This window comes from Trachemys scripta, chromosome 14 (assembly GCF_013100865.1).
Source record: "Trachemys scripta elegans isolate TJP31775 chromosome 14, CAS_Tse_1.0, whole genome shotgun sequence".
NCBI lineage: Eukaryota > Metazoa > Chordata > Testudines > Emydidae > Trachemys > Trachemys scripta.
In genome coordinates this window covers 19,758,216-19,784,588 of record NC_048311.1, presented here as the reverse complement: position 1 = coordinate 19,784,588, position 26,373 = coordinate 19,758,216, and the positions used below count along the sequence as shown (strand labels likewise).

At 50.6% G+C, this 26,373-nt stretch overlaps 2 protein-coding genes across 2 annotated transcripts; both read right to left on the bottom strand.

The window, feature by feature from the left end:
* TRIM65 (tripartite motif containing 65) lies at positions 1-13,389 on the bottom strand. Its single transcript, XM_034790421.1, has 6 exons — positions 12,851-13,389; positions 10,390-10,485; positions 10,003-10,236; positions 6,683-6,854; positions 5,646-5,729; positions 1-1,248 (listed from the first exon to the last, which is right to left on the bottom strand). Exons 1-6 carry the CDS (start codon positions 13,295-13,297, stop codon positions 716-718), a joined length of 1,566 nt encoding a protein of 521 aa, XP_034646312.1. The 5' UTR covers positions 13,298-13,389; the 3' UTR covers positions 1-715.
* A 3,513-nt stretch (positions 13,390-16,902) lies between these two features.
* MRPL38 (mitochondrial ribosomal protein L38) lies at positions 16,903-25,318 on the bottom strand. The gene is made up of 9 exons (XM_034790423.1): positions 25,192-25,318; positions 23,553-23,732; positions 21,807-21,941; positions 21,501-21,709; positions 20,994-21,066; positions 20,021-20,066; positions 19,361-19,519; positions 18,359-18,495; positions 16,903-17,662 (listed from the first exon to the last, which is right to left on the bottom strand). Exons 1-9 carry the CDS (start codon positions 25,316-25,318, stop codon positions 17,526-17,528), a joined length of 1,203 nt encoding a protein of 400 aa, XP_034646314.1. The 3' UTR covers positions 16,903-17,525.
* Between the last annotated feature and the right edge of the window lie 1,055 nt (positions 25,319-26,373).

Sequence of the window (26,373 nt, the reverse complement as noted above, 5' to 3'; positions counted from 1 at the left end):
AGGTGCTGGGAGGGAGGGGGAGGAGACAGAACTGATCCGTGAGGCTGCCAGTGGGTGCTGAGCACCCACTATTTTTTTTCCATGGGTGCTCCGGGGCTGGAGCACCATGGAGTCGGCGCCTATGCAAGGACACCTCTCTGATAGCAACTGCTCTGCAGAACAAAAAGCAGGAGGTGACTGTCCAAGGTTGTGGGAGGCAGAGAAAATGCGGGTTGGGACATCAAGCTGTGCTATCTCCTGTCCTGCCACCATCCCATCAGAGCCTCCCAAACAGCAGCCCTTTCACTGGTGCCACCACAGGATCCTAATTCCTCCATGTTAATGTCACATGGGCTGGAGCCGGGCAATGACGTTCCACACGCAACAAGATTGAGGCCAGGTGCCTTCTGAATCCCACTAGCTTCAGCTCTTCCAGCAGGGGATCCTTGTGACAGGTCTCCTGCCACCTAACTCTAATGTACATAGGGCTGAACTACCTGGGCAATTTTCATTCCAGCCACGTTTCTTTGCTTTTCAGGATTATTACAATCCATCTGCCCATGTTTAATTCATTGCAACCCCATTGCTTCGGCCCTGTCAAACCAGCTGCATTGGGACCCCTCCAGTCTTGGCTACGGCTTTAGTAGGCTGCCCACCGACTAAAGCCAGGCAGCTGGCTACAAGATAGGATACGCCCGGCTGGGTGTGGCTTGGCTTCTGCATCCCAGCTGCTGGCTCAGTTCTGTTGGCAAAGGGTGACGGCTCGGCCTTCGCAGAGCCAGAAGACTGGGTAGAGGGGCTCGGTGAAGACACAGTGGAAAGAGTGGAGGAGCTTCATCTCGTCCCCGATGCCATAGAACGACAGGACGCCTGTACCATAGTCCAGGCTGACTCCGAGGCATTTGTACAAGGGCGCCCTGATCTTATGCGACTGGCCCTCGTGCCAGGCCAAGTAGCAGTCCTCCCGGACCTGCAGCCCCCAGGACAATCCATCCAGGCCGATGCTGAAGGAGCGACCCGCTCGCTTCTTCCTCTGGATTTTCTTGTATGTTACTCCTAGGATGACGGAGTGGCCGGAGATCCTGACTTCCCAGTAGTGGCGGTCTTGGCTATAGCTTTGGCTGCACAGAACCTGCCACAGCTCAAACCTGTCGGCACGATCCTGACAAAGGCCATCAGGAGAAGGGGTGTGCTTGGCCTTTTGGTTCTGATTGGACAGCTGCAGGTACTTATTGGCTGTGTCTGGGTCGAAGGTCAAATTTCGATAATCTGTGGGCAACATGGACATCCACAGTGTAAACCACAGGGGCAAGAACAAATGAATTTTCCTTTAACCTTCCTCCGCCTCAACCCCCACCCCCTGCCTATGTCAGGAATCCAGCCCAGGCATCACTCAGCTATGTAAAATTCTCTGAAGATGGAAAACGCAAAGCATGTTTGGGTGACAGGGTGATTTTGAGCGTAAGGCACAGGACTGGGAGTCAGGAACTCTAGGTTGTGTTCCTGGCTCTTGCACGGGCACGTTGTGGGACTTCGGGCAGGTCATGTCCCCGCCCCATGCCTCAGTTTCCCCAGCAGTAAAATGGGAATAGAGATACTCATGGGAGTATCAGGAGGTTAAATTAATGAGTTCTTGCAAAGTGCTTTGAGATCCTCTGAGAGGAGGAGGAGGATGCCAATGGCCTTCTGCCAGCACCGTCCTTGTTCTGGTTCTAAGAACTATTTCCCACTATCCCCTATCCACAGCATTTCCTAGTAGATGTATTGACCTCTGTTGGGGTGCTTCTGCTCCCCGGTCAATGGAGTCCCACCCGGAGATAACCTTGCTCAGTTAGCTCCTATGGACCTTCGTTCATTAATAATAAATAACATTATTACAATTAATGTTTCAAACATTCTATGGCACTGCTTATGAATACATCTCTTTACAGACATTAACCAATCCCTGTATCAGCTCTGCACTGTAAGTATTAACGATTGATCTTCCAGGCACTGTGGTGATGGGTATATTAGAAACCTGTGTAGTAAATACTAACGTCCCTGTTTTACAGATGGGGAAGCCGGGCTGGAGAGGGTTAAAGGGGCATTCTAGGAATTGGCATCAGAGCTGAGAATAGAAGCCAGAAGTTCCTGGCTCTCAGCCCCTTGCTCAGACCCCCTAGGCTTTGCCCCTTTCTCAAAGGGCTGGGTTTTTTTGAAAGCAGGAGCTAACCAAGCCAAACTGGAGACTGTCTGATAGACTCAGCAGGGTGATTGCTCAGAGAGGTAGAAATGGGAAAAGATGTAAAGCGATAACATCCAGGGAGACACCAAGTTCTTAAAACAAGGGAGCAGAGTCCAGGAGACTGCCCGGATCAATTAAGATTTGGAGCAGGGTGGGTTGGGGAGGGTCAAATGTACTGGGAGGGTGCTATCCCTTTCCCCTATGAGTGGAGCAGCTCTCTGGACTGACTGCCCCGTCACTTCAATTCTACGCTGTGCCACGAGACGTGCAGTTCAGATGGGACCAGCCAAGATGAATCCCTGCTCTGTGCCAGGAGCCTGGCAGCTGCTTGCAGTGATTAAGCTTCTCAGCATTCCCCATGGAAAGTTCTGTGCCTAAATATGGCTGGGCGGGAGCAGGCACGTGACGCTTGCCGAGGAGAGAAGTCCGAGAGGGAGGGAGAGATTGTGTGTGTGTATAAAAGAGAGGGACTCCCACCCACAGGTGGTATTCTGGAATTACTGTACTTCTACAACTTACCCTGGCCCCCATTCTCCCACCCTGGGGGACGAGGAATTCCTGCTGATTGCAGCGGGAGAATTAGGTTCCTTGTAACTAAAGGGTCCACTAAAGGCTTGTCTCCACGTCCACCGGTGCAGCTGTGCCACTGTGGTGCTTTAGTGTAGACGCTACTACGCCAACAAGAGAGCTGTTCCTGTCTGCATAGTTAATCCACCTCCCCGAGAGGCAGTAGTTATGTCGAGAGGAGAAGCTTTCCTGCGACAGAGCACTGTCTACACAGGGGCGTTAAGGTCGATATAACTATGTGGCTCAGGGGCGTGGACTTTTCACACCCCTAGTGATGTAGTTATACTGATGTAGGTGTGTAGTGTAGACCCAGCCTAAGTAATGGTAGCTGAGGTATTTGTGCCTTGTAAGCTACTAACAATGTTAACTTCTATCTGAAGATCTCAAAGCCCTTTGCACACATGGATGACTGAAGTCCCACGCTCTCTTCTGAGGCAACGGAGTATTCTGATCCCCTATTGTTAGGGCAGCTGAGAGACAGCCGTGCTCAAAGTCACCCAGGAAGCCCGTGTCAGAAGCAGGGATAAAATCCAGATCACTTTAGCCACACTCGGGGCATGGCTACACTTGCAGATGTAGAGCACTTTGAGTTAAACCAGCCTTTGTAGAGCGCAGTAGGAAAGCGCTGCAGTCTGTCCACACTGACAGCTTCAAGCGCACGGGCGTGGCCACATTTGCGGCACTTGCAGTGACATTGGGAGTGGTGCATTATGGGTAGCTATCCCAGCATGCAAGTGACTGCAACGTGCTTTTCAAACGAGAGGGGTGGGGTGGATGTGACAGGGAGTGTGATGTGTGCATAGGCGCCAACTTTCCCCGGCGCCGGTGGGTGCTCGTGCCCCCATGCCCCTGGCCCCGCCCCTATTCCAACCCCTTCCCCAAAGTCCCCGCCCCAACTCCGCCCCTCCCTGCCCCTATTGGACACCTTCCCCAAATCCCCGCCCCGGCCCCGCCTTTTCCCCAGCGCGCCGTGTTCCCCCTCTTCTCCCCTCCCTCCCAGCCACGTGAAACAGTTGTTTTGCGGCACAAGCCCTGGAAGCTAGGGGGAAAAAACGTGCATGCGGCACGCTCAGGGGAGGAGGCGGAGGCGGGGCACAGGCCAGCTAGGTGGGGAGGCGGGGAGCTGCCAGTGGGTGCTGAGCACCCACCAATTTTTCCCTGTGGGTGCTCCTGCCCCGGAGCACCCACAGAGTCAGCGCCTATGGTTGTGTGTATGTGGGGGGAGAGAGAGTGGGTTTTTGGGGGGCTGAGAGCATGTCAGCATGCTGTCTTGTAAGTTCAGACAGCAGCAGGCCCTTCCCTTCCCCCCTCCCCGCACCTCTCTCTCTCTCACACAGCATTCCACAGTAACGGCTTGCCTACCGGCTGTCAGAAACGGAGCTTTGAAAGGGCATTTCTGCATTCCTACAGGAGTTCAAAACAATGACAAGAGTGGCCACTTGACTTAAGGGGATTCTGGGACTTTTCCAGAGGCCGATCAGAGCGCAGTAATGCAACACCTCGTTCGCACTGATGCCCGGGCGTTGTAGCCAAGGCGCAGCAAACGTTATTCCTCTCACCAAGGTGGAGTATCAGGAGCGCTGTAGCCGCGGAGTCAGAGCGCTCTACGTGCCTTGCCAGTGTGGACGGGGAGAGAGGTAGGGCGCCCGGGGCTCCTTTATTGCGCTGTAACTCGCAAGTGTAGTAAGCTCAAAGCCATCCTGCCTAGGGAGTGCAGGTTTCAGAAAATAACAGAACACCACTAGCTGTCACCTTCAGCCCCCAACTAAAACCTCTCCAGCGCATCATCAGAGATCTACAACCTATCCTGAAAGATGATCCTTTACTCTCACAGATCTTGGGAGACAGACCTGTCCTCGCTTACAGACAACCCCCCAACCTAAAGCAAATACTCACCAGCAACCACACATCACTGAACAAAACCACTAACCCAGGAACCTATCCTTGTAACAAACCCAGATGCCAACTCTGTCCACATATCTATTCAAGTGACATCATCATAGGACCTAATCACATCAGCCATACCATCAGGGGCTCGTTCACCTGCACATCTACCAATGTGATATATGCCATCATGTGCCTGCAATGCCCCTCTGCCATGTACATTGGCCAAACCGGACAGTCTCTACGCAAAAGAATTAATGGACACAAATCTGACATCAGGAATCAAAATACTCAAAAACCAGTGGGAGAACACTTTAACCTGTCTGGTCATTCAGTGATAGACCTGCGGGTGGCTATATTACAACAGAAAAACTTCAAAAACAGACTCCAAGGAGAGACTGCTGAGCTGGAATTGATATGCAAACTAGACACAATCAACTCCGGTTTGAATAAGGACTGGGAATGGCTGAGCCATTACAAACATTGAATCTATCTCCCCTTGTAAGTATGCTCACACTTCTTATCAAACTGTCTGTACTGGGCTATCTTGATTATCACTTCAAAAGTTTTTTTTTTTTTCTCTTAATTAATTGGCCTCTCAGAGTTGGTAAGACAACTCCCACCTGTTTATGCTCTCTGTATGTGTGTATATATATCTCCTCAATATATGTTCCATTCTATATGCATCCGAAGAAGTGGGCTGTAGTCCACGAAAGCTTATGCTCTAATAAATTTGTTAGTCTCTAAGGTACCACAAGTACTCCTGTTCTTTTTTTTAGGGAGTGCAGGTTTGCCTCGAAAATGGTAACTCAGATCCCCCCCAAGGCACAGCCTTGGCTTGCTAAATTGCTATGTTGTTACCAGTCCAAGAAGGAAACCCTAGTCCCCTTCATAGGTTATAGACACACTTTCCTACTCTTCCCACCCACCCGCATGGCTGGCTCCCAGCGCGTGTTATTCTGAGCTGCACTCAGACCCAGAACTGCCTCACCCTTCAGAAGCTCCACTCTTAATTCACACTCAGGAAGGGCTGGTCTTGCCTTCATCACAGTAAGCGCCTTTGGCTTGGTTGACTCTGCAGAGCAAAAGAGAAAGGAAAAGCTCTAGAAACAAGGAGGGAACTGTTCCCGCAGACAGAGGTATCTGGGTGGGATTTCAGAAGCACAGCCCAGTTCTGACCACTCAGTTGCAGCTGCCTGTCTGTGTCTCTCTGGGGTGGAAGGAAGGAAACGAGGGTTTAACAAAAACTCCAGCTCGGTCACTCTGATGTTACAGCCGAGGGAGCGGGTCCAGCTAGGCCTGCCGGGGAGCCCCATGTCTATATGCAAGAGCCCCAGGGCATGCAGTAAAGCACGCCCTGATCAGAGCTAGACTGGGGAACTGGAATCAATCTCCTGACCCCCTAAGAACTGGCGCATCCCATTACATCTCCTGGCCCCACCCCACCCAGCCTGTTTGTCCGAGAGGAAGGATGGCCCAGTGGGCTGGATGCCAGCCTGGGACTTGGGAGACCTGGGTCAGTTCCCTGCTCTGCTACACGCTCCCTCTGTGACATTGGGCAAGTCACTTAATCTACTCTGGGCCTCAGTTCAGCCTCTGTACCATGGGGGTGACACCTCACAAGGGTGCCATTAGCGGGTGTGAGGTGCTCAGATGCTAAAGTAACGGGCGCTAAGCACTGGACACTGACTTGCTCATCTAATCCGCCTGTTATGTCTTTCAGATTGTCATCTGCTATTTGCTCGTACAGCACCTAGCACAATGGGGCTTAACCTTCAGGCTACTGCAGTAGATCTGGTAACAAAAACCTGGCCTAAGCCAGCAAGCGGCCCCTCTAGTGCCACATGTGGGGATGGGGGGGATTCTTGTGATGTGAATGGTGAGACGTCCCCACCCCCCCCCCACACGTTAGCCCAGCATATCTACATCAGTTCCACTGCAGACAGGTGATTTATACAGGCAGGGGTGGGACGGTGACTTGGTGTCCGGCTGGGCAGTGGGGGGAAGGTCCTCAAGGGAAGAGCTTACCTTTGGTTTCAGCATCAGCCGCCTGTGGGTTCAGGGAATTGGGCAAATCCTCCAGCAAAAGTCTAGAAACCGCGGTGAGGATCTTAGCAGTGGACTCCACCGTGCTGGCCACATTGAATTCAACAGCTGGCAAAACTCCCAGGCTGGCCGGAGAAGGGAGCAGCAGGAATTCCTGCACGGGACAGGAAGAGGAGAGGAAATGCAGCACATACAGCATTCAGATCGGAGGCTCAGTGGCACAACAGCTCAGAAACCCCCTTCCCTATGGAAAGGGGAAGGCACAGTCATCATGTCCCCTGGCATCTGCATCTACTTCCCCAATTCATCTGCTCCGGGGACTCGCGGTAACTCTGCTACTTCACGGTGCTGAACGGCTTGTCCTGGCCTATGCCTGTAGCTCAGTTGTGTTCAGCTGCACCCACTGCTCCTATCACTGTCAGAATGGGTGATGTTCCTCTGTACAGGGGCCTTTACGGAGTAGCATCAGGGTAGAACAGTCTAATTAGGGCTGCCAAGTGTCCGGTTTTCAACTGGAAAGCCTGGTTGGAAAGGAACCTGGCAGTGTCCAGTCAGCAATGCTGACCGGACACTAAAAGTCCTGTTACCCGCAGTAACCAGCCTCCACCTCCACAGGGCGGGATGCACAGCAGTTGCAGCTGGAGCCAGGCGAAGCTGCTCATGGACAGAAGTGGCTGGCTGCTCTCGGCTAGCTCCAGCCTCTCTGGCAGAGGTTAGTGCGTGTGAGTGTGTGTAATCTTGTCTGCCCCGATTTCCCCACCCCGGCCCCTTGCTCAGGGGACCGACTTCCCAGTTGGGCAGGCGGGAAGGCTCCATGTCAGCTCCTCTCAGCCCAGCTCTGCAAGCAGCAAGTGAGTCCCAGAACAGGTGGAGGAGTGAGCAACAAGGGGGAGGAGTGAGCAGGGGCGGGGCCTGGGGAAGAGGCGGGGCAGGGGTGAGGCAAGGTGTGCAGTTTTCAGCAGTTAGAAAGTTGGCAACCCTAAAATGAATCCTCTTCCTTCCCCCACAGGCCTCTAACTATTTCCATTGCCCTCATCTGGATCTTCCTGTATTGTTTGGAAAGGGAAGGAGCCAAACTGAACACAACGCCCCAAGCAAGGATACGTTGTCACCTTGTAACATGGCATTCGATAGAATTAGATACCTAATTTGCATGCCTCATGCAGTCCTCTAGGGGGAGCTTCACGTGCACCATCTTCCTGAAAGGTGGTGTTTCCCAGTAATAACTGCAGCAAAGCTGAAGAGGCACCGAGCATGCTTGATAGTGTGGAAGTAGAGAAAGAACTGACAGGGATTTGAAAGGGATTTCAATGCAAACAGTCCTCTCTGTGAGCAAGAGTCAGGCTAGCTGTAACCCTAATAACGCGAGATTTGTAGAAGCGAGGATTGTGTGAGACGAGTGGGAAAGAACTGTGTGAGAAGTTGTTGCGACCTTGTGTTAGATAAGTATGGAATGTAGACTATAGTCTAAATAGAGGTGAGAAAAATAAGATATCAGGATGACCTATGTATAAACAAAATGCAACTGTTGCTCATTATTGTATGTAACAAAAGGCATAAATGCTGTAATTGTTTACCTGAAGAGAGACCTGTTTAGCTCTCTCCCTCCACGCAATTGCTAGAGATAATAAAGCAACAGAGGGTCCTGTGGCACCTTTAAGACTAACAGAAGTATTGGGAGCATAAGCTTTCGTGGGTAAGAACCTCACTTGCATCTGAAGAAGTGAGGTTCTTACCCACGAAAGCTTATGCTCCCAATACTTCTGTTAGTCTTACAGGTGCCACAGGACCCTCTGTTGCTTTATTATCTCTAGCAATTGCGTGGAGGGAGAGAGCTAAACAGGTCTCTCTTCAGGTAAACAATTACAGCATTTATGCCTTTTGTTACATACAATAATGAGCAACAGTTGCATTTTGTTTATACATAGGTCATCCTGATATCTTATTTTTCTCACCTCTATTTAGACTATAGTCTACATTCCATACTTATCTAACACAAGGTCGCAACAACTTCTCACACAGTTCTTTCCCACTCGCCTCACACAATCCTCGCTTCTACAAATCTCGCGTTATTAGGGTTACAGCTAGCCTGACTCTTGCTCACAGAGAGGACTGTTTGCATTGAAATCCCTNGGTCCTGTGGCACCTTTAAGACTAACAGAAGTATTGGGAGCATAAGCTTTCGTGGGTAAGAACCTCACTTGCATCTGAAGAAGTGAGGTTCTTACCCACGAAAGCTTATGCTCCCAATACTTCTGTTAGTCTTACAGGTGCCACAGGACCCTCTGTTGCTTTTTACAGATTCAGACTAACATGGCTACCCCTCTGATAGAGATAATAAAGTATCTGACTTGCTGCACCCAACCTGAGAGTGAGAACTCTGTTTTTCTCCGACAGTAGCATGGGGTTGCTTCAGGTCTGCCCGCACTCCCGTGCACAAGAGTCCTTTACAAACCACCAGAGGAGGGTAGAGATGGAACTCCTCAGAGTTCAGGCCCCGCTGTGTCAAGGGCACTCGCTCTAGCAGAAAAAGGTTGGGTTCAGCTGACAATGGGCCCTTTTCAGCTGCAAACGAAGAATCTGGATCCTGAGTGAAAAATGCAGGGCTGTTCTGTAACTGGATTTGACTTTCGCTCATTGGGAAAGTGGGGGCTATTCATAAACCGCTGGTCCATGCCCAGGGTCACGTTTCAAGCACACCAATGTTTCAGGGTCAGGAATTTGATTAGGCCCATCTCTAGTCCATACTCTACGATATTAAAATTGCCAGCCAGCCACTTTATAGACTTAGACTCAGTTTCCACTGTGCGCGTGCAGGGAAGGGAGAGATGGGTGGGGGGGTCATTTCTAACATGGTTCTGGCTGGACATAGTGTAGAGGGTCTATGAACACAAGAACAGCCACACTGGGGGTCAAATGAATGGTCACCTAGCCCACTATCCTGTCTTCTGACAGTGGCCAATGCCAGGTGCTCAGAGGGAATGAACAGAACAGGCAATCAATGAGTGATCCATCTCCTGTCGTCCACTCTCAGCTTCTGGAAGTCAGAGGCTAGGGACATCCAGAGCATGGGGTTGCATCCCTGCCCATCTTGGCTAATAGCCATTGATGGACCTGTCCTCCATACACCTGAGGCTCTCTTCCTGAGCAGATGTTATGCACCCTCTTAGAGACTGGTTCAGCTGCCTGTGTGGACAGGGCATTATACAGAGAGTGAAATTGCCTTTGGAGTACATGTGGCCAGGACAATGGCCACAGGGTAGTCGCAGCTCCCCCACACATGGCTGGGCAGGCACCAATACCTCTAGGAATTTCATGTCGTCCACACAGATCAGCAGCTCCTGGGCCTTTTGCCGGTGCTGGGTGAGCATTGTCAGATGATCCTGCAGCTGGCTCCAGTTCTCCTCCACTTGCCCTAGGGCAGTGGCCTGCTCTTGCTCTATCTTGTCCACGGCCCTCCTCTGGCACTCCTCCAGCTCTTTCATCAGGTGGGCAAACTTCTGCAAAATCCCCGATTTCAGCCTCTCTGAAGAATCCTGGGTAGAACAAAAAAATCAATGGAAATGACAAGACAAAGAATTGACGTGACAGCAGTTGGGTGGCTTCCTCCCCGAGCCCTATCCGGAGGGCTTGGAGCCAGTCCCCTGCATCCCAGCTGTGGGGAGGGGTGACTGCCTTTGCCTTACTACCTTTATGGTGCCAGTTTGTTCCTCCAGTTTGTGGATCTCCTCCTCGGTCTTTACTGTCTCCTCCTGGGTTTTTGCCAGAGACTCTTCTAAAAGGACCTGCGAAAGAGGACAGATCCCGAAGTGTAATGTGAGACAATATTCAGTGTCACAGGTACTGGGCAAACTGCCCCTCTGGTCTCTCTGCGTGCCCGTCACTTGGAATCACGCGATTCTCCCACTCTCAGACCAGGCCCTTCACCCCCAGACCCCTCCCGCTTCCTGCCACTCTCTGCTGCAGCTCTTCCTTCCCCCGTGGCCGGGGCCTGTGCTGGTGCTAGTGGGGTGCAATAGGGGGTGCGGGCTCCGGAGGGAGTTTGGGTTCAGGAGGGAGCTCAGGGCTGGGACAGGGGTTTGTGGCACGGGAGTGGGTGTGGGCTCCAGGAGGGGGCCAAAAATGAGGGATTCAGGGAGTGGGAGGGGGCTCCAGGCTGGGGCAGGGGTTTGGGGTGTGGCAGGGGTTACCAGCTCTGGGCTCAGGGTGCGGGCTCCGGGGTGTGGCCAGAAATGAGGGGTTCAGGGTGTGGTAGGGGGTGCAGGGAGCGGGCTTCGGACAGTGCTTACCTCGGGTGGCTCCCTGGAAGCAGCGACAAATCCCTTGGCTCCGAGGCGGAGGCACGGCCAGGCGGCTCTGCGCACTGCCTTCACCTGCAGGCACCACCCCCACAGCTTCCATTGGCCGCAGTTCCCAGCCAAAGAGAGCTTTAGTGCTGGCACTTGGGATGGGGGCAGCGCCTCTGCCTAGGAGCCGAGGGACATGTCGCCACTTCCGGGGAGCCACGCGGAGCCAGGTAGGGAGTCTACTGTGCCGCCAGCCAGACTTTTAATGGCCCAGTCAGCGGTGCTGACCTGAGCCACCAGGGTCCCTTTTTGACTGGGTGTCCCGGTCGAAAACCGGACACCTGGCAACCCTAGTTGGGGGTGGGGGGCGTGCTGCCTGCCTGGCACTCCGGCACTCCTAGCCTCCTCAAGCCCGCGGTTCACCTGCCACCCATGGACAGGATCCATGAAGCTGACAGTTTGCCATGGTGTCTTCCAAGCGTGTGCCCGGGGCTGTTCACAGGCTGTGTTGTATGTCTTTCCTGTGTGCCCTGCCCACAGCCCCCCATTAAGTTACACCGATACATTCAAACAGGACTTTCTAATAAACCACCACAGCACTACAGTAACTTTACCGCACTGACTAGCTCACTTCCAATAACCAACCGTTACTATCCATCAGTGTGCACAGAGTAATACATGTCCCTGCCACCCTGGGCACCCTCAGCACTTAGACAACATTTATCTCCTTTGCGAATATCCATATACCCTGCACAGATCCCCCAGCAAACCCCACTCCCCAGCAAAAGCATCCACAGCCTTTCACATCCCCCTTTATTCCACCCCCCTGAGCAATGCGGATATTTAGCTCTTATATGGCACTTTGGGTGCACAGGTCCCAAAGCATCTCACAAAGGAAGGTAAGTATCAGCATCCTACTTTTACAGCAGGGGAAACTGAGGCACGGAAGGGGATGGGCATTGTCCTGGGTCACATGGGAACAGAATGCAGGTCTCTGGAGAGGGCTACCTGACCTGGAAAGCCTTTTATTTTCCCTTCTGCAAATCCTCCTAGCTCCACCTTACACACACACTCAGAGGAAACCGCTCAGCTTGGACACTGCGTGCCGGCTACAGCACTGGGCTGCTAAAAGGCAGCACCAGGCAATAGGAATTTGGACACAGTCCTTCCACCTCTGCAAGGTTGGGTCTCTCCCTTGACATCCCGGGCAGCAGGTGCAGCCAACCAGCAGAGGACTATGATCCCTAAATAAAACTAATTCCTTTGGGCAGGACTTCACACCCCATCATAGTCAAACCTTCTCAGCTACCTCATCAGAGGAAGGACATTTGTCGCCTTTTGCCCCTCGTGCCGCCGTGGGGGAGCAGGTGCTGTATATGTTCTAAGGTTTGTTGGGTCTCCCTGTGCGGCTCAGGACTGGCTGCGCGCGCACACAGGAAGGCTGGGAGGAACTCCAGGAGCTGGTTACCAGACAGCAGTATGACACTATTAACTATTTAGTGTCCAAATACGCTGCAACATCTGCCAGTTCTGCTGAGCCTTGGTCTAGTTAAACATATGAATACCTTGTACTTGTATTCCTCCTTTCGTCCAAGGGTCACCAGAGAGGGGCATGGACACACTGCCTCTTTCACAGACAGGGAACCTGAGGCATGCAGAGGGTAAACGACTTAGCCAGGCCACACAGCAAACCAGGGTCAGGAATAGCAACCCGGGTGCCAAACCTCTGCCTCAACGAGGAGAGCACATTCACCCACCCACCCACCTGCAGGACTGACCCAGAGCCAGGCAGGAGAGCTGATCTCTCTCGCCATGGCCCTGCAGATTGGGAGCAGATCACAGGGGAGACACAGCCCAGACCTACCTCCTTTCTCTTGCGCTCCTCCTCGAACAGGACCCTGTGGTGGTCCCGGCACTCCTGCACCGTGCACACGCAACAGATGCACATCTTGTCCTCTTGGCAGTATAGCTCCAGGGGCCGCCCATGCCTGGAGCACCTCCTTCCATTTGCGGGGGTTTTCCTCTCGGCGCTGGAGGCCTGCACTTCCCCAGATCTGACCAGCTCCACCACGCTGCAAAGAGCGACGTTCTTCCTGAGTTCCAGCCGCTTCTCGAAGCGTTTCCTGCAGTCGGGGCAGGTGTAGTCCTTCTCGCCTGGAGGAGCCTCCTTCTCTTCCTTGTTCCAGTGGTTGTTGATACACTTCATGCAGAAGTTGTGTCCACAGGGCATGGTCACCGCTGTCCCAAACATCTCCAGGCAGATGGAGCAGACTAGCTTCTCCTCCAGCTTCCGGGGGCCTTGAGAGGCCATCCTGCCTGGGACAGGAGCAGCTGAGACAGAGAAGGAAATCACAAACAGCAGCGTGCGAGGAGACTAGGACAGAGCTACGTATCACAGAGAGGAGGGACGGGCACAGAGATGGCACAGAGCCAACCAAGCTCTTAAAGGGACATGCAGGCCAGCTGCATCATGGTTTAATCAACGCATGTTCTCAGCTCTCTCAAGGGGGTTTTTGTGGTTTTCATCTCCCCTAACTCCACAGCCCCTCAGTCTGCCGGCTGCCTGGGTGTCTTAAAAAACTGCCTTCACTCAGCATCCTGCTGCCGGCTGCTTTTTTGGAGTCACTTGTTTTCTGTTTAGCCCTTGATGGGATTCTCAGCTTTCAACTTGAATGTCTATTTTCTCCAGGGACAGGGATGACCTTTACAAACCAGGCAGAGTCCTGCATCCCCTCACCACCCACTTTTCTGTTACAGGGACCACAATCTGGGATGGAATACCCTGCCCAGAGCCCTTGGCAAACTGGAAAGTACACTCTCCAGGGGTTTTTAATGCAGCACTCCTGCCGCCTGCTGGTGTGAGAGCTGAGCCTGGCAAAACCGTTTCCTGCACAGAGCAGCTCTAGTCATACATAACCCTAGCACTGGTCAGGTACCTTGATCCCTGGGGAGGGATTGCTAGCAAAGCTGAAATGTAACATGTTTCAATGCAGCTTCATAACAGAATGTTGCATTTTCCCTGTGTTCCATCAGTATGGGAAGGCAGAGCTCCTGCAAAAGGTTGCGCCATGCAGTTGGGAGGTCATTGCAAAGCCTAACCTCAGGGGCAACACGCCCCCATAACAACAAAGCCCGGCCGTGCAGATCACTAACCCGGAGGCCACTGCCACGACTGAGCGTGGGCCCCAAATTCACTAACAAGTGGAATTACTGATCCTAGGTAACAAAACAGCCTGTATTCTCCAGGAGAACCTACCAGGGGAGGGGCAGTACGGTAACACGTTAAACACCCAATGAAGGATGTAGATTCACAGTTGAGAACGAAACCGCCAATATTTGGATCCCAGGGCTGCAGTCTGAGGCTGGAGTCCTGGGAGTTCAAAGCTCATCTGTGGAATCAAATCATCACCTAAGGTTTCTTTAAGGTTTTGTCCATTTCTGCCCTTTTGTGACCCCATCACGGGAGATCGAGCAGGGTCCCACCCACCCCTACTGGGACCCAATGATCTTTCTGCTGTTACCACTTTAGTTGTCTCCAGGGGGTGGGTGGGTCAGAGGGGGCTGCTGGTGCATGATGCAAGGCGCTTCCCCCTCCCGCCATGAGATTAAGGCCATAACAGATGCCAGCAGCTGTACTTTCTTGTTCTGCTCCCAAGTGCCTTCAGGCTGCAAGCTCTTTCAGCGAGGGCTCCGCTTGGTTTATTAGGGTGACTATACTGTCCACATTACAGCGCGGCTGCAGCAGTAGTCACGCTGTCTCGCCGGGGGAGAGCTTTACTTGCTGTTATAAAATCCTCATATTTGCACACAGTGCTCTGGAAATAATAAAAAGCCAGTTGCCTCCCTATGGTACTCAGAGGCTAGCTGCTTTGTCCTTTACCCTCCAAGTAATCATTAACTTGTCCCCCCATCCCCTTTCCAGGAGTTCACACTCCATCCCCATCAGAACCCCACCCCCACACTTCACCCCCAGATTCCCGCCCAAGCTGTGGCTGGGAATCACTGCCCCCCTCCCCACACATAGACACACCCAGGGTGTTTCTCCTTCTACAGTCAATATTTGCAGAGGTTGAGCTGAAAAATCCAGGGCTCCTTACACCAACCTCAGGACATCAAAAAACATGAGATTGTTTTAAGAAAAGGATTCTACGGTATTGTGAATTTTTTGTCCCATCTTTTGACTGTTGAACTCCCCCTGCTCAGCCCCCGTGTGTGTGTGCACAGTTAGTGCCACCCACTCTCCCAAATGTATTGGGACAGGCGATTTTGGCCCTTGTGCAGGAGTTCCTCCTGCTCATCTAACCCACCTCCTGCCCAGCAATTAATTCGGTCCCTATCAGTTCATACGTGTCCCCAGCCTCATCTCTGCTCCTCCTGAGGTTCTTCACTCCTCCCTGCCGGTCCTGGGGTGGTTGCAGCTAGGATGGGGCATATCCAGGGGCTCGTCACCTCCCTTTGCCCTAGGCTGGCTGGTAATGGGAGGTACCAGAGGAGCTGTCCCCATTGCTCAAAGGAGGGGAAGGGGGGACCCAACCTGCCGGTGTCTTTCTGTTCCCTCCTCCGAGAATGTTTGGGTTGCTGGAGAAGTGGGAAAGAGCTCTGCCTGCAGCGGCTCTGATTGGCTGCTCAGCTCCAGGTTGGGCAATGGGGACAGGTAGCCAATCCGAAGTCTCAAATGCACAACTGGGCTGGAGAGTGACATCTAGGGTGACTGGCTCCAGCCCCAGCCAGAATTCTGCTGCTTGCAAAACCAGTGGCAGTACCGTAGACACAGACCCCCAGTCCTTCTCCTTCCAGGGTCAGTATTTGCAGAGGTTGAGCTGAAAAACCCAGAGTTTGTTATAAACAGACCCGGATTCCCCCACCACCACTGCACACTCTAGGGGGCTGCTTCCCTTCGCACCTACCCCCTCTATGTCCCTGCTCCCCACTCTTCCCCCTAAAGACCTCCCTCTAAGGCTCTTATTTCTGCAAGACTCCAGGCTACACAGACTCCCCACATCTCAAGTAAGTTGTTGCAGCACCAGGTGGTCTGTGGTTTGATTTAGAGGAAAAAATAAGGCCAACGTTATCCCATTACAGAGAGTGGCCAATAAACTCCCTGTGCTCCCTCAGCAGAGGTGACCCACCCTCAGAGAGGTACTGCACTCTGAGCAGAGCTTTGTAGGCTGCCTGAGGCGGCAGAAAGAAGAAATCCCCGGCAGTTGGTGCAAATAGAAGGGCGGATACTCAGCCACTAAATGTCTTCTGTTGGTACTTACTCCTTTAACAAGAGGGATGCCTCAGATACAGTGACAGGAGCTATTGCAGGGAATACACAGCTGGAGTCCTGGAGAGTTGGAGCAGGGGTATTGATATTACGTGGGGGTTAATTTAAGGCTGGGGATAGGTGCAGAGTCAGAGCATTGGTGATTGGAAGGCACCGTGTATCTACACAGATGCACTGCTGCCTGTGTTTTAAGCATCCCACACGTTGGTGTGCCGATGTGTCTCAGCCCAGACCCAGGCAGGTTTGAGTTCTGGTTTTGACCCACATCTACTAACAACCTACAGACCTTGTCCATGGCCTACGGGGAAGGAGGTGAGTTTGGACCATACCTGGAGTTTGTGTTCTCTTAATTTTGGGGTAGGACCCAACCCCTTCACAAACTCGAGGCAGCCTGGTCAGCCTAACGTGACCTCTATTTCAAACCTCCGCTGTGCCAGCGTTTCCACCCACATGGCAGTGCGCAGCAGGGGTGGGGGCATGAGGGCCCAGAGCAGCAGGAGGCTGCCCTTCAGCGGTAAGCATTGATCCCATCAGTCCTGAAATGCACAAAGAGCCCGATACATTTCGAACGGCTGCATTAGCTGCTGGCAGGATCCCTGTGGGTTCCCCAAAACTCTCAGCGACTCACACCCAGTCATGTCACCAGCTTCGCTTGGAAAATGTTTATTCAGATTTTTGAACTATCTGTACAAAAATATGAAGGATGCCGCTCAGGATCCCAGTACTGGGAAGTTCATGGCAGGGGAAGGAGACGACGCACCGGACCGACAGTTCTGCCTCTGCCAGGCTGCACAGATCACTGGGTTGGATTTAGATGAGGGTATTTTTCTGTCACTGCACAGATACATGATCTGAACTGGCTAACCAGACCAAGTCAGCCTTGGCCCACCTATGCTTAGAGCCCTGGCTCCTGCAGTGAAGTGAGACATGGTGCCTTTGGAGGACACTGGGCCATTCAGCTACCACTAGCATCTGGCTCCTTCAGAGCAGAGATGGATACACTCTCATGGCCATAAATACCCAATATGAACAAGGCTTTTGACCAGGTAACTGCCAATAGCAGAAATATCTGCTAACCTCAGTTCCACCCTTTCCAGTGTTGTCAATGAAACCGAGCTTGGATCAAATCATGCTGTGATTCCGAAAGTCCACACTCCCCTTCTCCCAGAGACATGGAGCATCCCAGACAGCGCAGTCATGTGATGCATCTGGAGAAGGTAGAGTATTCCTGCCCCAATGGCCTGGAGCTCCTGGGGAGGTGGCAAACTCCTCAGTAAATGCCATACGTGGGCTCGTGGCTGTCCCTGTACCTATCCAGGTACCTCAGAGGCTGCAGGTGTGGAAACTTCTTCTGAGGGGGGTGATACACAGGGGGCCGCACAAAGTCAAACACTGGCTCCTTCATGTCTGCAAAGGGACAATGGTGAACGTTAGACGAGACAGCTCAAAACCTAACCCTGCACACCAACCCACCAGGCCCCGCCCACTCTCCGTCGATCCAAAGGTACCACGTCTCCCTCCTCGGGCAGAATGGGAGATTAATGATAGATCAAGAACACACACGTAGTTCTCTCCACCACGTACTCTCCCATTGTTATTTTAAAGCGTCCACGCGAAATGGGATTCAAAGCCCACCAGAGTAAGGCTGTTCCCTTAGACTGCCATGGACACACTGAAGCCTTTAAAAGAGAAGGCGACTGCTTCTAATTCTCAACTGTAAATGTTCCCAGCGTCAGACTAATGTGCTAGTGATATGCGGCTATCTAGGAACCAGTTAGAGCAACTGTCCCAAAGGGGGACATTCAGAACCGGCCTTTGCATTCACCCCGCACTCAGACACGCCCATGCCTCCAGGAACCCTCTTGCTCCATCACAGAGAGATCGCATGGCCACAGTTGATTTAAGTCAGGTGTGTCTGACATCTGAGCAAACAGCTTTCAACCCCTTGTCCTTTCCCAACCCAGGCCCTACCAAATGACTTCATCTCCTCCAGGATACATTTAGATATGCTTGACTGCTGGATAGTGGGGTCGGAGGAGAAAGGGACCCCCCTGCCTCATGCAACAGCCACTGCCCCATACCCCTATAAAGTGAGTTTCTTACTGAGATGGTTGTGAAAGATGTGAGTAACAGAATCATCCCATTGGCACTGGAAAAATGCCAGCCCGGCTGGCGTCATATCGTTCTGGTGCTTCTTGTAGAAGTCAAACGTCTTGAAGGTTCTCATCTTGAGACTGTGGCTGAAAACAAGACAGAAATAAAAGGACAGGTCTCTCTTTTAATTAAAAAAAATATATATATACACACACACAACCCCCCCTATCTCACAGAACTGGAAGGGACCCTGAAAGGTCATTGAGTCCAGCCCCCTGCCTTCACTAGCAGGACCAAGTACTGATTTTGCCCCAGATCCCTATGTGGCCCCCTCAAGAATTGAACTCACAACCCTGGGGTTTAGCAGGCCAATGCTCAAACCACTGGGCTATCCCTCCACCACTAACAATCCTGCAGAGATGGAGAAGAAAGACCCCAGGAGAGAAACCTACATGGCTATTTAAAGTCAAACTCCCTAGGCAGCCTGAGGTGGAAGCATGCCAGCCATACATAAATTGGCCTTGTCATGTCAATCCGGCAAGTCATTCTTTTAACATCCTGTTCTACTGGCGAAGTCAATGAGACGCCATGGAGGTGCAAGCGTCTTCCATACTGTTCCCATTGCAGGACTGGGGCCTTCACTTAAGAAAAGGTATAACAGGTGGGTGAAACAAATGGGGCAGGCTGTGGTAGCAGTAATACCAGCATGTGTCTTCACAAACCAGCCGCGCATACAACCTCCAGAGGATTTGTTTTGTTAGTGGAAACAAATAAGCAAGAGAAACAGCAAACGTGACTATGCCCCCAGCGCCGTCCAAAGTGCAAAGGAAACAAGCTGAAACAACAGGGGAAAAATCTCCTTTCAATTACGGTCAGTTATTGTTACAAGTAATCTCAGTGGGTAAAATGTTTTCAGAGAGCAGTGGGATTTTTTCAGTTGAGAGATCAGCTTTGTCTGCTCTGATCATACAGGGCACAAGAACCTGGCAGGGACTCAAGATTCAAAGTTACCATGGGGTCGGCCGAACATCTTCAGTGAAATCGATTGGTCGGTCCTGCTTGAAGAGGAGGAAGACAAAGCGGTGGTAGCCAGTTCCCTTGGCAGGGAATGGGGGGAAGTAATGGCAAATCTCTTTTCCTGAATCTATGTTGTTGCCTGGAATGTTGGTCCTGTGAAGTGCAAGACATTTTTCAGTCATTATCCAAGTGGCTGGTTTTATTTTCTTTTTGACATCTCTGATCAAAATCATAGCATTGAAGTTGTGTGTGGGGGGGAAGATCTGTGGCATGCTCTCCCCTTGTGTAGCTGTGGGCTATTCCCTGCCATAGCAAGCATGCAGCTACTAGAGACAGACCTAGTCAGGGGAAGCAGCAAATCACATCCATAGAGCTAAACAGAAAACAGTAACAATTCCTGGAACTACTCTAGCTTTAGCGATATCAGTGCTCCAGGACTGATGTCTGACCAGCACTACGCAGGCCAGATGATCAGGGAAAAGCCAAGTCAATGTTTGCCAGATTTTGTCTTTGTAGCAACTACATTTCAAAGCTCTGTTGGGAAGCTCTTTCCCCATTTCTTTGACCATATTTCCTCTCACAGGGCTTGGGAGGCCAGGGCTGCCGTCCCTAACGCACATCCATTACACAGATGTATTGGTTTGCAATACTCACACCAGCCAGTGGATGTACTCAGAATCAGCATCTCGCAGGTGTCCATCTGTGCACACACAGAGAAAAACACGTCTTAATGACAAGTACTATGCGTTTGCCTGCTGCCTTATTGATAGCATCTACTCCAAAGCCAGAATTCCCTAGGTCCAACAGGAAAAGGGGATGATGCCTCCAGACCTGTCAGCTGCTCTCTACCAACTCATTATTGTGTCAGAAAAACAACTGGAACAAGTCCCAAGAGGATGGAGTTCAAGGCTGTGAGCCAGCAACCCCCGAGTTCCAACCTCTGTGTTGACACCAACTCACCGTGTGACCTTGGGTGAGTCACTTAACTTTGCTGCACCTCGATTCCCTAATCTACAAAACGGGGACAGAGATACTGACCTACCTACTTCACAAGGATGTTGTGGAAATCAGTTAATGTTTGTAATAATACTTTGGAAATATAAAGCTTTGTGTATGAGATGCGCAGAGAAGGACAGTCTTGTGGTTATGCACAAGATTGGGAGTCAGGAAACCAGCTTTCTTTTCCTGGCTTCCCTTCCAGTGTGTCAGACACTAGGCAAATCATTTCACCACTCTATTTCTCTGCCTGCAAAATGAGCATAGTACTGCTACCCTCAGAGAAATTTTGCAAGGCTGAACTCGTCAATGTATGTAAAGAATATTGTGACACTATTTAGCATTCACGTTGCATTTTGCAAAATGACTAATCCCTCTGATTAAAGGTGGGCCAGGGGAGCAGAGTATTGCTATTCCTTCCTTCAGCTCCACCACCTTCTGCCAAGCAGATCTTTCCATTCTAGCCCTTCTATGCAGTTTCTGGAGTGATTCTGCAGGCGTGGCTGAACAATCCCTACGGAATGACCACCCCGCTGCATCAGGTTACACAGCCCAAGGTAATACGATTTTCAAAACAAAAGAGGGCAGAAATAGCCAATTTAAGGAAGCTCTTGAAAGTCTTGATACACACCCAGATTAGTGAGCAGCAGAGTCCACAGGGATCCTTCATCTGCCTCATATGTCACTTCTGGGGGACTGGATGCCTAAATACGCAATGTAAAGAGACAGTCGTGAACGTAAGAATCTCCGGTAAAAGCTCCCAAGGATTGTTTGCATTAAAATGATGTATTTTTTGAGAAACTGAGTTAGTTACTCAGACATAACCTGGCTGTACAATAAAAACAGCCCCAACAGAACAAATCAAATCTGGCTTTGCCACAGAGCGAACCAATTTCCATCAGGAAAGGCAGGGGTATTTTATCAAAAGCAAGTTCACCATTTCATTTAAAAATGAATCCATTGCAATGCTGTTTCCTTATCTTAACTAGAAGCATCTCCAAAGCATATGATTTTCCATTTAAAAAGAACATTCCTCTTACAGTAAGTGTCTGTGCTGTCAGGCCAGTTAAACCTTGTGTTGCTTCTGATTAACTTGGGCACACTTTAATATTCTTCCTAGTGATCAATTATAAGATACCTCGGTGGGTGTCACAAAGTTCCCATGATATACTGGCATGACATGCTCATCATCTAGGTTGTATTCTACCCGCAGAACCACTCTGGGGACGAACATGGCTTCATCAAACATATCGTGGTATATCCCGTAGTGCTCGGCGACAAGCTGCTTATGCAACGGGCCATTGGTTTTCTCCCACTCTGCCTTGACTTCATCAAGTGGAATCACCACTGCAATTGCAAAGAAGGAGTTGTGAGACACGTGGAGGGGTTGTCTAAGCCACCACAGATACAGAAGAAGAGGAAACCAAGACTGCAGGGTACATACACGTCCTGAGGCGGGATGCTCTTTCCATTTCCATGCTCTGGTGGTTCTGTTTCAATATCTCTTTTCTCTCCTTCAGTTGCTTTGCCCGTGGTGGTCTGTAGTAAGGCAGGCCAATGTCTATCTTTGCCTCTTCATCTAAGGTCAAAAACATGTAAGTGAGAAACCTAAAATAAGCCCCATTCTGTTCTTTCTGTCCAGCAGTCATGGGCAACTGTGACAGACAAACCAAAAATGCATGAGGGATACAAACAATCAGATGAATTACAGGCATAAGCCCTGATCCTGCAATGAGCTCGGTGCAGACAGACCCCTGTGCCCGCATGGAACTCATAACAAGACTGGGACAGTATTTTGTCCACACCATATAATCTAGCTGCCCGACAAGTGAGAGACTCTGATACCACTGAAACATTTAGTGTTGTCAGTGGTACTACTACAGCACAATCCTGTTACAGGTGCCCTCCTTCAAGAGGGACATGGAACAGAGTCCCTTCTGCCAGTTTCTCGTACAAGTTAAAAATCCCAAGGCACTTTCCCAGAAAGCGCATAGGGAATAACTCAAGTGGAACGTTAGCCACGACTTCTCAGTACAACTGATTCTGATGTTCTAGTCTATAGGGGAGCTAGTGCATGCACGTTGGTTATTCTGTCTATGCAGCCATTACAACCCCGCTATCTAACAATGCTTTGTAAAAGATTTGGAGACATCTAAGGATAAAAAGTACTTCACACTCTCGCTGAAGCTCATTCGAGGCTGAGTTTTGCTTGAGTATTAAGCCTGTTAAACAGGTCCACAGATACACCCATGGATATTTCCACTCCCTGCTTTACAATCACCTAAGCTGTATCGTGGGTCTAATTTAGACTAAATTTTGGGATTGTATCTTCCTTATGTTTATACAATGCCAAGCACACAGACAGCACTCAAACAATATCTGGCTTATAATATTGCCTCCTTACAAAGGACAGCTGGATGTGTCTTTCACCTCACTATGGCGTTATATAAAACCAGGTTCCTCAATCTTTGTCTGTTAGGGTTATTGTTTCATTCTTAGATAAATTAGAATAATAAGCCAGATGCTCTTTTGAGATGACTTTGCTCTATAGCATTTGGGAAGGGATGGAGTGGGATGGGTTGGAGAGGTTATGAGCTGTTATGCCTTTTACAAGAAGGGAATTTTGAGTTTACAATGCTTGTAGGTAGTTATTTACTTTTAGGTGTGAAACACAGCTCATCTGGCTTGGTTAACTGAAAACTAAGTGGTGGAAAGACGCTCAGACCCAAGGGCATTTTGGCTCCTATCTTTGAGGATCTAGGCCTGTGAGTATAGGGTAGGTGCTCACTAGCCATTTTATGAATGAAAATAAACATAATACATCGTTAGAAACTAAAACCCTGCATACTTCAAAAGGAGAGCTTGGAGACCTTATGGTTTATTTTCCTTTGTATTACAGGAGCCCCCAGAAATAGCTTCCTTACTCTCATCCCTAATCTTTGAGTGAAAGGAAGCCAAAGATTTAGTTGCATCTGGCAAGCCCTTTCCTTTAAGAGGAAGATTCTAGTCAGTTTCCCTGAAGGGAGCAAATTTCTACAGCAGCAAGGGGTCTACTACCCACACAAGTATTTGATCAATCCCTTGTGGAGCACATTTTGGTGCTACATGCATAACTACTGGCCTACAAATAGCCCCTCCTTCCCTACAGCAACAGAAGTCAAAAGTAACTCATCTCCCTCCCCTTGGGTACCTTGCTCTGGTGTGACAAGCTTCTTGTATGTTTGCCACCAGGGAGTCTTCTTACTCTCCTTTTCAGCCACTTTGAAATAGCGAGTGAAGCTGCGGTATTTCTCCAATGCCTCCAAGTTGCTGACATCTATGTCTTCATTAGGCATTGGCCCTAGAGGGGCTGCCCGCTTGCAGAGAGCAGCTGAAAACACAGGAGGTTTTCATTTTACAAAGACACTGATAATCACATGCTAGAGAGACAAGATCAGAGGGGGATTAGACTGGACGAAGAGCATAAGGTTGGTTTTGTGACTACAGCATAGGCCTGGAGGTTAGAAGACCTGGGTTCTATTCCCAGCTGCACCCCTAGCCTGCTGTAGCCTCAGGCCAGCAACTTAACTTCTGTTCTCTCAGCTTCCCTATCCGTAAGATGAAGATGATGATATACAGCAGTGCATGTGAGGCTCAATCCATTAATCTTTGTACAGTACTTTAACATCCTCAAAGAAAAGGTGCTAATAAAAGCAAACTGTTTGATATCAAGGACAAATTTTTACCATTTCCAACACACTCTGCTGAGGTTTTTATACTCTGCTCATCACCATGGTACCTGGGCAGTTTAATTTTGGGGGAAGAGTAGGTTAAGTTTTTCTCCTTGGTGTGTTTTTAAATTACCCCTCTTCCCTTTTACACTTTTAAAAAATTGTTTTCAAGGCAGTGAAATATATGAATACTCCGATGGGTCTAGGACCGAATTCCACCATGCCGGGCCAGCAGCTGAGAATGTGCCGCTCCTCATGCTTACAAATGAACCCTTCCATTACATAACTATTGAGGATAGTCATGGCCACACAGAAAGGGATTGTTTCTCCAGTAACCTGAGTCAGTTCTGTGGAGGGCTTTGAATTTATGTTAAGACCAAAATACAATGTTGCTTATTCTCAGCCCCTAGTAAGTTCTAGGGTGATCCAGCACACCAGGGGATCAGTGCAGTAAGTTTGGTATTATCCCCCAAATTCAGGGCAAGTGGGAACGCTACTGATAGCGGCACAGGCCGGTGTTCGTTATGCATGTTTTACAAATGGGTAAGGAAGGAAGGGAGTCCCCAACAGGGCGACCATGTGTTGAGATACTGCATCAATTCCCCATCCCACTGCACAACTGCTGTCACTTTGCAGTCACCACCGCACTGGACTAGCACTCTGATGCCACCATGGCCCTAAAGGGGGTTACAGGCCCCAGAACACCCAGCAAGCTGCATGTCTGTCATTAGTAGGGACTGGGGCAGCTCACGATAGTCAACTGCCCCGCACAGCAAGCTGCCCTTTCTCTGAAACCCTGGGACAGATGGTTGCCCTGTATAGCGAGTGACAACTGGGAAGGGAACCCAGGCGTCCGAGACGCTGCCCCTCTCTAACACCCTGGGACACAAGGCTGCCCCACACAGTGAGGGAGAAGGGAACCCAGGTGTCCGAGAGCCCACCCACCCCAGAATCCCAGGACAGATGGCTGCCCCCGGTATCTGGGGAGCCAGGCAGGGAACCCAGGCATCCGAGAGCTCAACCCCGAGCGCACCAGCCCCCGTGCTCCTGCTCCGCCCGGCGAGTCAGTCCCAGGGACCCGAGCGCCGACTGGCTCCGGGGGTAAGAGCGCTCACCCACCAGCGGTACCGAACGCCCGCCCGGTCCGTATTCCGTACAGCGCCGCACTCAGTATGGGCGCCGCCATTTTGCCAGCGCTGCGACAGTGATCACTGGAAGCCCCCGCCCCACAGCACATGTCCCGCATTGCGTTTACCAGACGGGCCTGGAAGGGCTGTCCAAGCTAGTGCCTGAATGAAAATGTTACAAAATATACCTAAAAAGAGGTACATCCTCATCATGGGGTGAAGGACTAGAGACGCCAACCCCAGGCAGCGAGCTGCCATGTATTTATTTTACCAAGGCAAATATGATTGCCAGCTACAAAACGGGGTCCTGATTAACAACTGCAGTCTGGTGTGTCACTCACAGGAGGAGTTTGGCTGGTGGGTTGCGGGCTGTGGGTTTGCTGGTGGTGTCCACTCCAGGATCCTGGAGCCATTCTCGTTGCTATATTATAAACGGAACTGTGGGCAATCTTACGTACAAGCAGGACTACTAGCTGCTGCCTGTAGTACGCTTGGTAAAGATGATGGTGCCTTTTCCAGCATTGTTGGCTCTTATGGTTGTATCACCAATCCCACCATTTTTTATATATTTTGTAAAGCTCTAACTGCTGGAGTCAGGTGATCACATGAGTTTTTTTTTTAAAGTAAGTTTCTAGTCCTTGTAATTTTTTTTTTCAAAAGAAAAACTTGAAAATGTGAAGTGAGTGCAACCATCGAGCCAGAGGAGTGCCTTTGACAACCATGGTCTTAATCCTGGAGCTTTCTGATCTTTTGGATGCCCTGGGCCCAGGTCATGAGTGCTTCAAAGACAAACGTGATTGTAATTACCTGACAAATTGTCTTAATTAGAAATAAAAAGAGCTAGGAGGGGATGCAATTAAATGAAGAGTTGGTCAATTGAAACGAAGGGAGCAGCATGAGGAACTACTCAGAGCAAAACCATCTCCCTTGAGGCCCATTACAGAAATAAATAAGGGGGGCACAGGTCCTCTCCATGCATCAAAGTTTAGCTGCTGTGTGGTTATATTTGTAGTTCTACCGTGCACTAAGGCTCCTGAAATGGGACCCATGCAGATTGCACCTGCAGAGAGCCCCTTTGATTATATAGTGGAGCTCTATGCTGCGGTCCACACCCATGGATCGGGGCCAGAATTAGTAAAATGACATCCAATGCTGGCGAGCTTCCTCTCACACA

Bases quoted from the DNA above. Each gene is read 5' to 3' on its own strand.
- MRPL38 (XM_034790423.1), bottom strand. From the start codon at position 25,318: ATGCGGGACATGTGCTGTGGGGCGGGGGCTTCCAGTGATCACTGTCGC. The intron at 21,942-23,552 runs GTACCCAAGGGG...TTTTGACCTTAG, and splicing joins GCTTGTCACACCAGAGCAAG to ATGAAGAGGCAAAGATAGAC. The intron at 20,067-20,993 runs GTGTGTATCAAG...GTGTGTGCACAG, and splicing joins TCTGCTGCTCACTAATCTGG to ATGGACACCTGCGAGATGCT.
- TRIM65 (XM_034790421.1), bottom strand. From the start codon at position 13,297: ATGGCCTCTCAAGGCCCCCGGAAGCTGGAGGAGAAGCTAGTCTGCTCC. The intron at 10,237-10,389 runs GTAGTAAGGCAA...TGTTCTACCCAG, and splicing joins AACAAACTGGCACCATAAAG to GATTCTTCAGAGAGGCTGAA. The intron at 5,730-6,682 runs GTAAGCTCTTCC...TTTGCTCTGCAG, and splicing joins GGCTGATGCTGAAACCAAAG to AGTCAACCAAGCCAAAGGCG.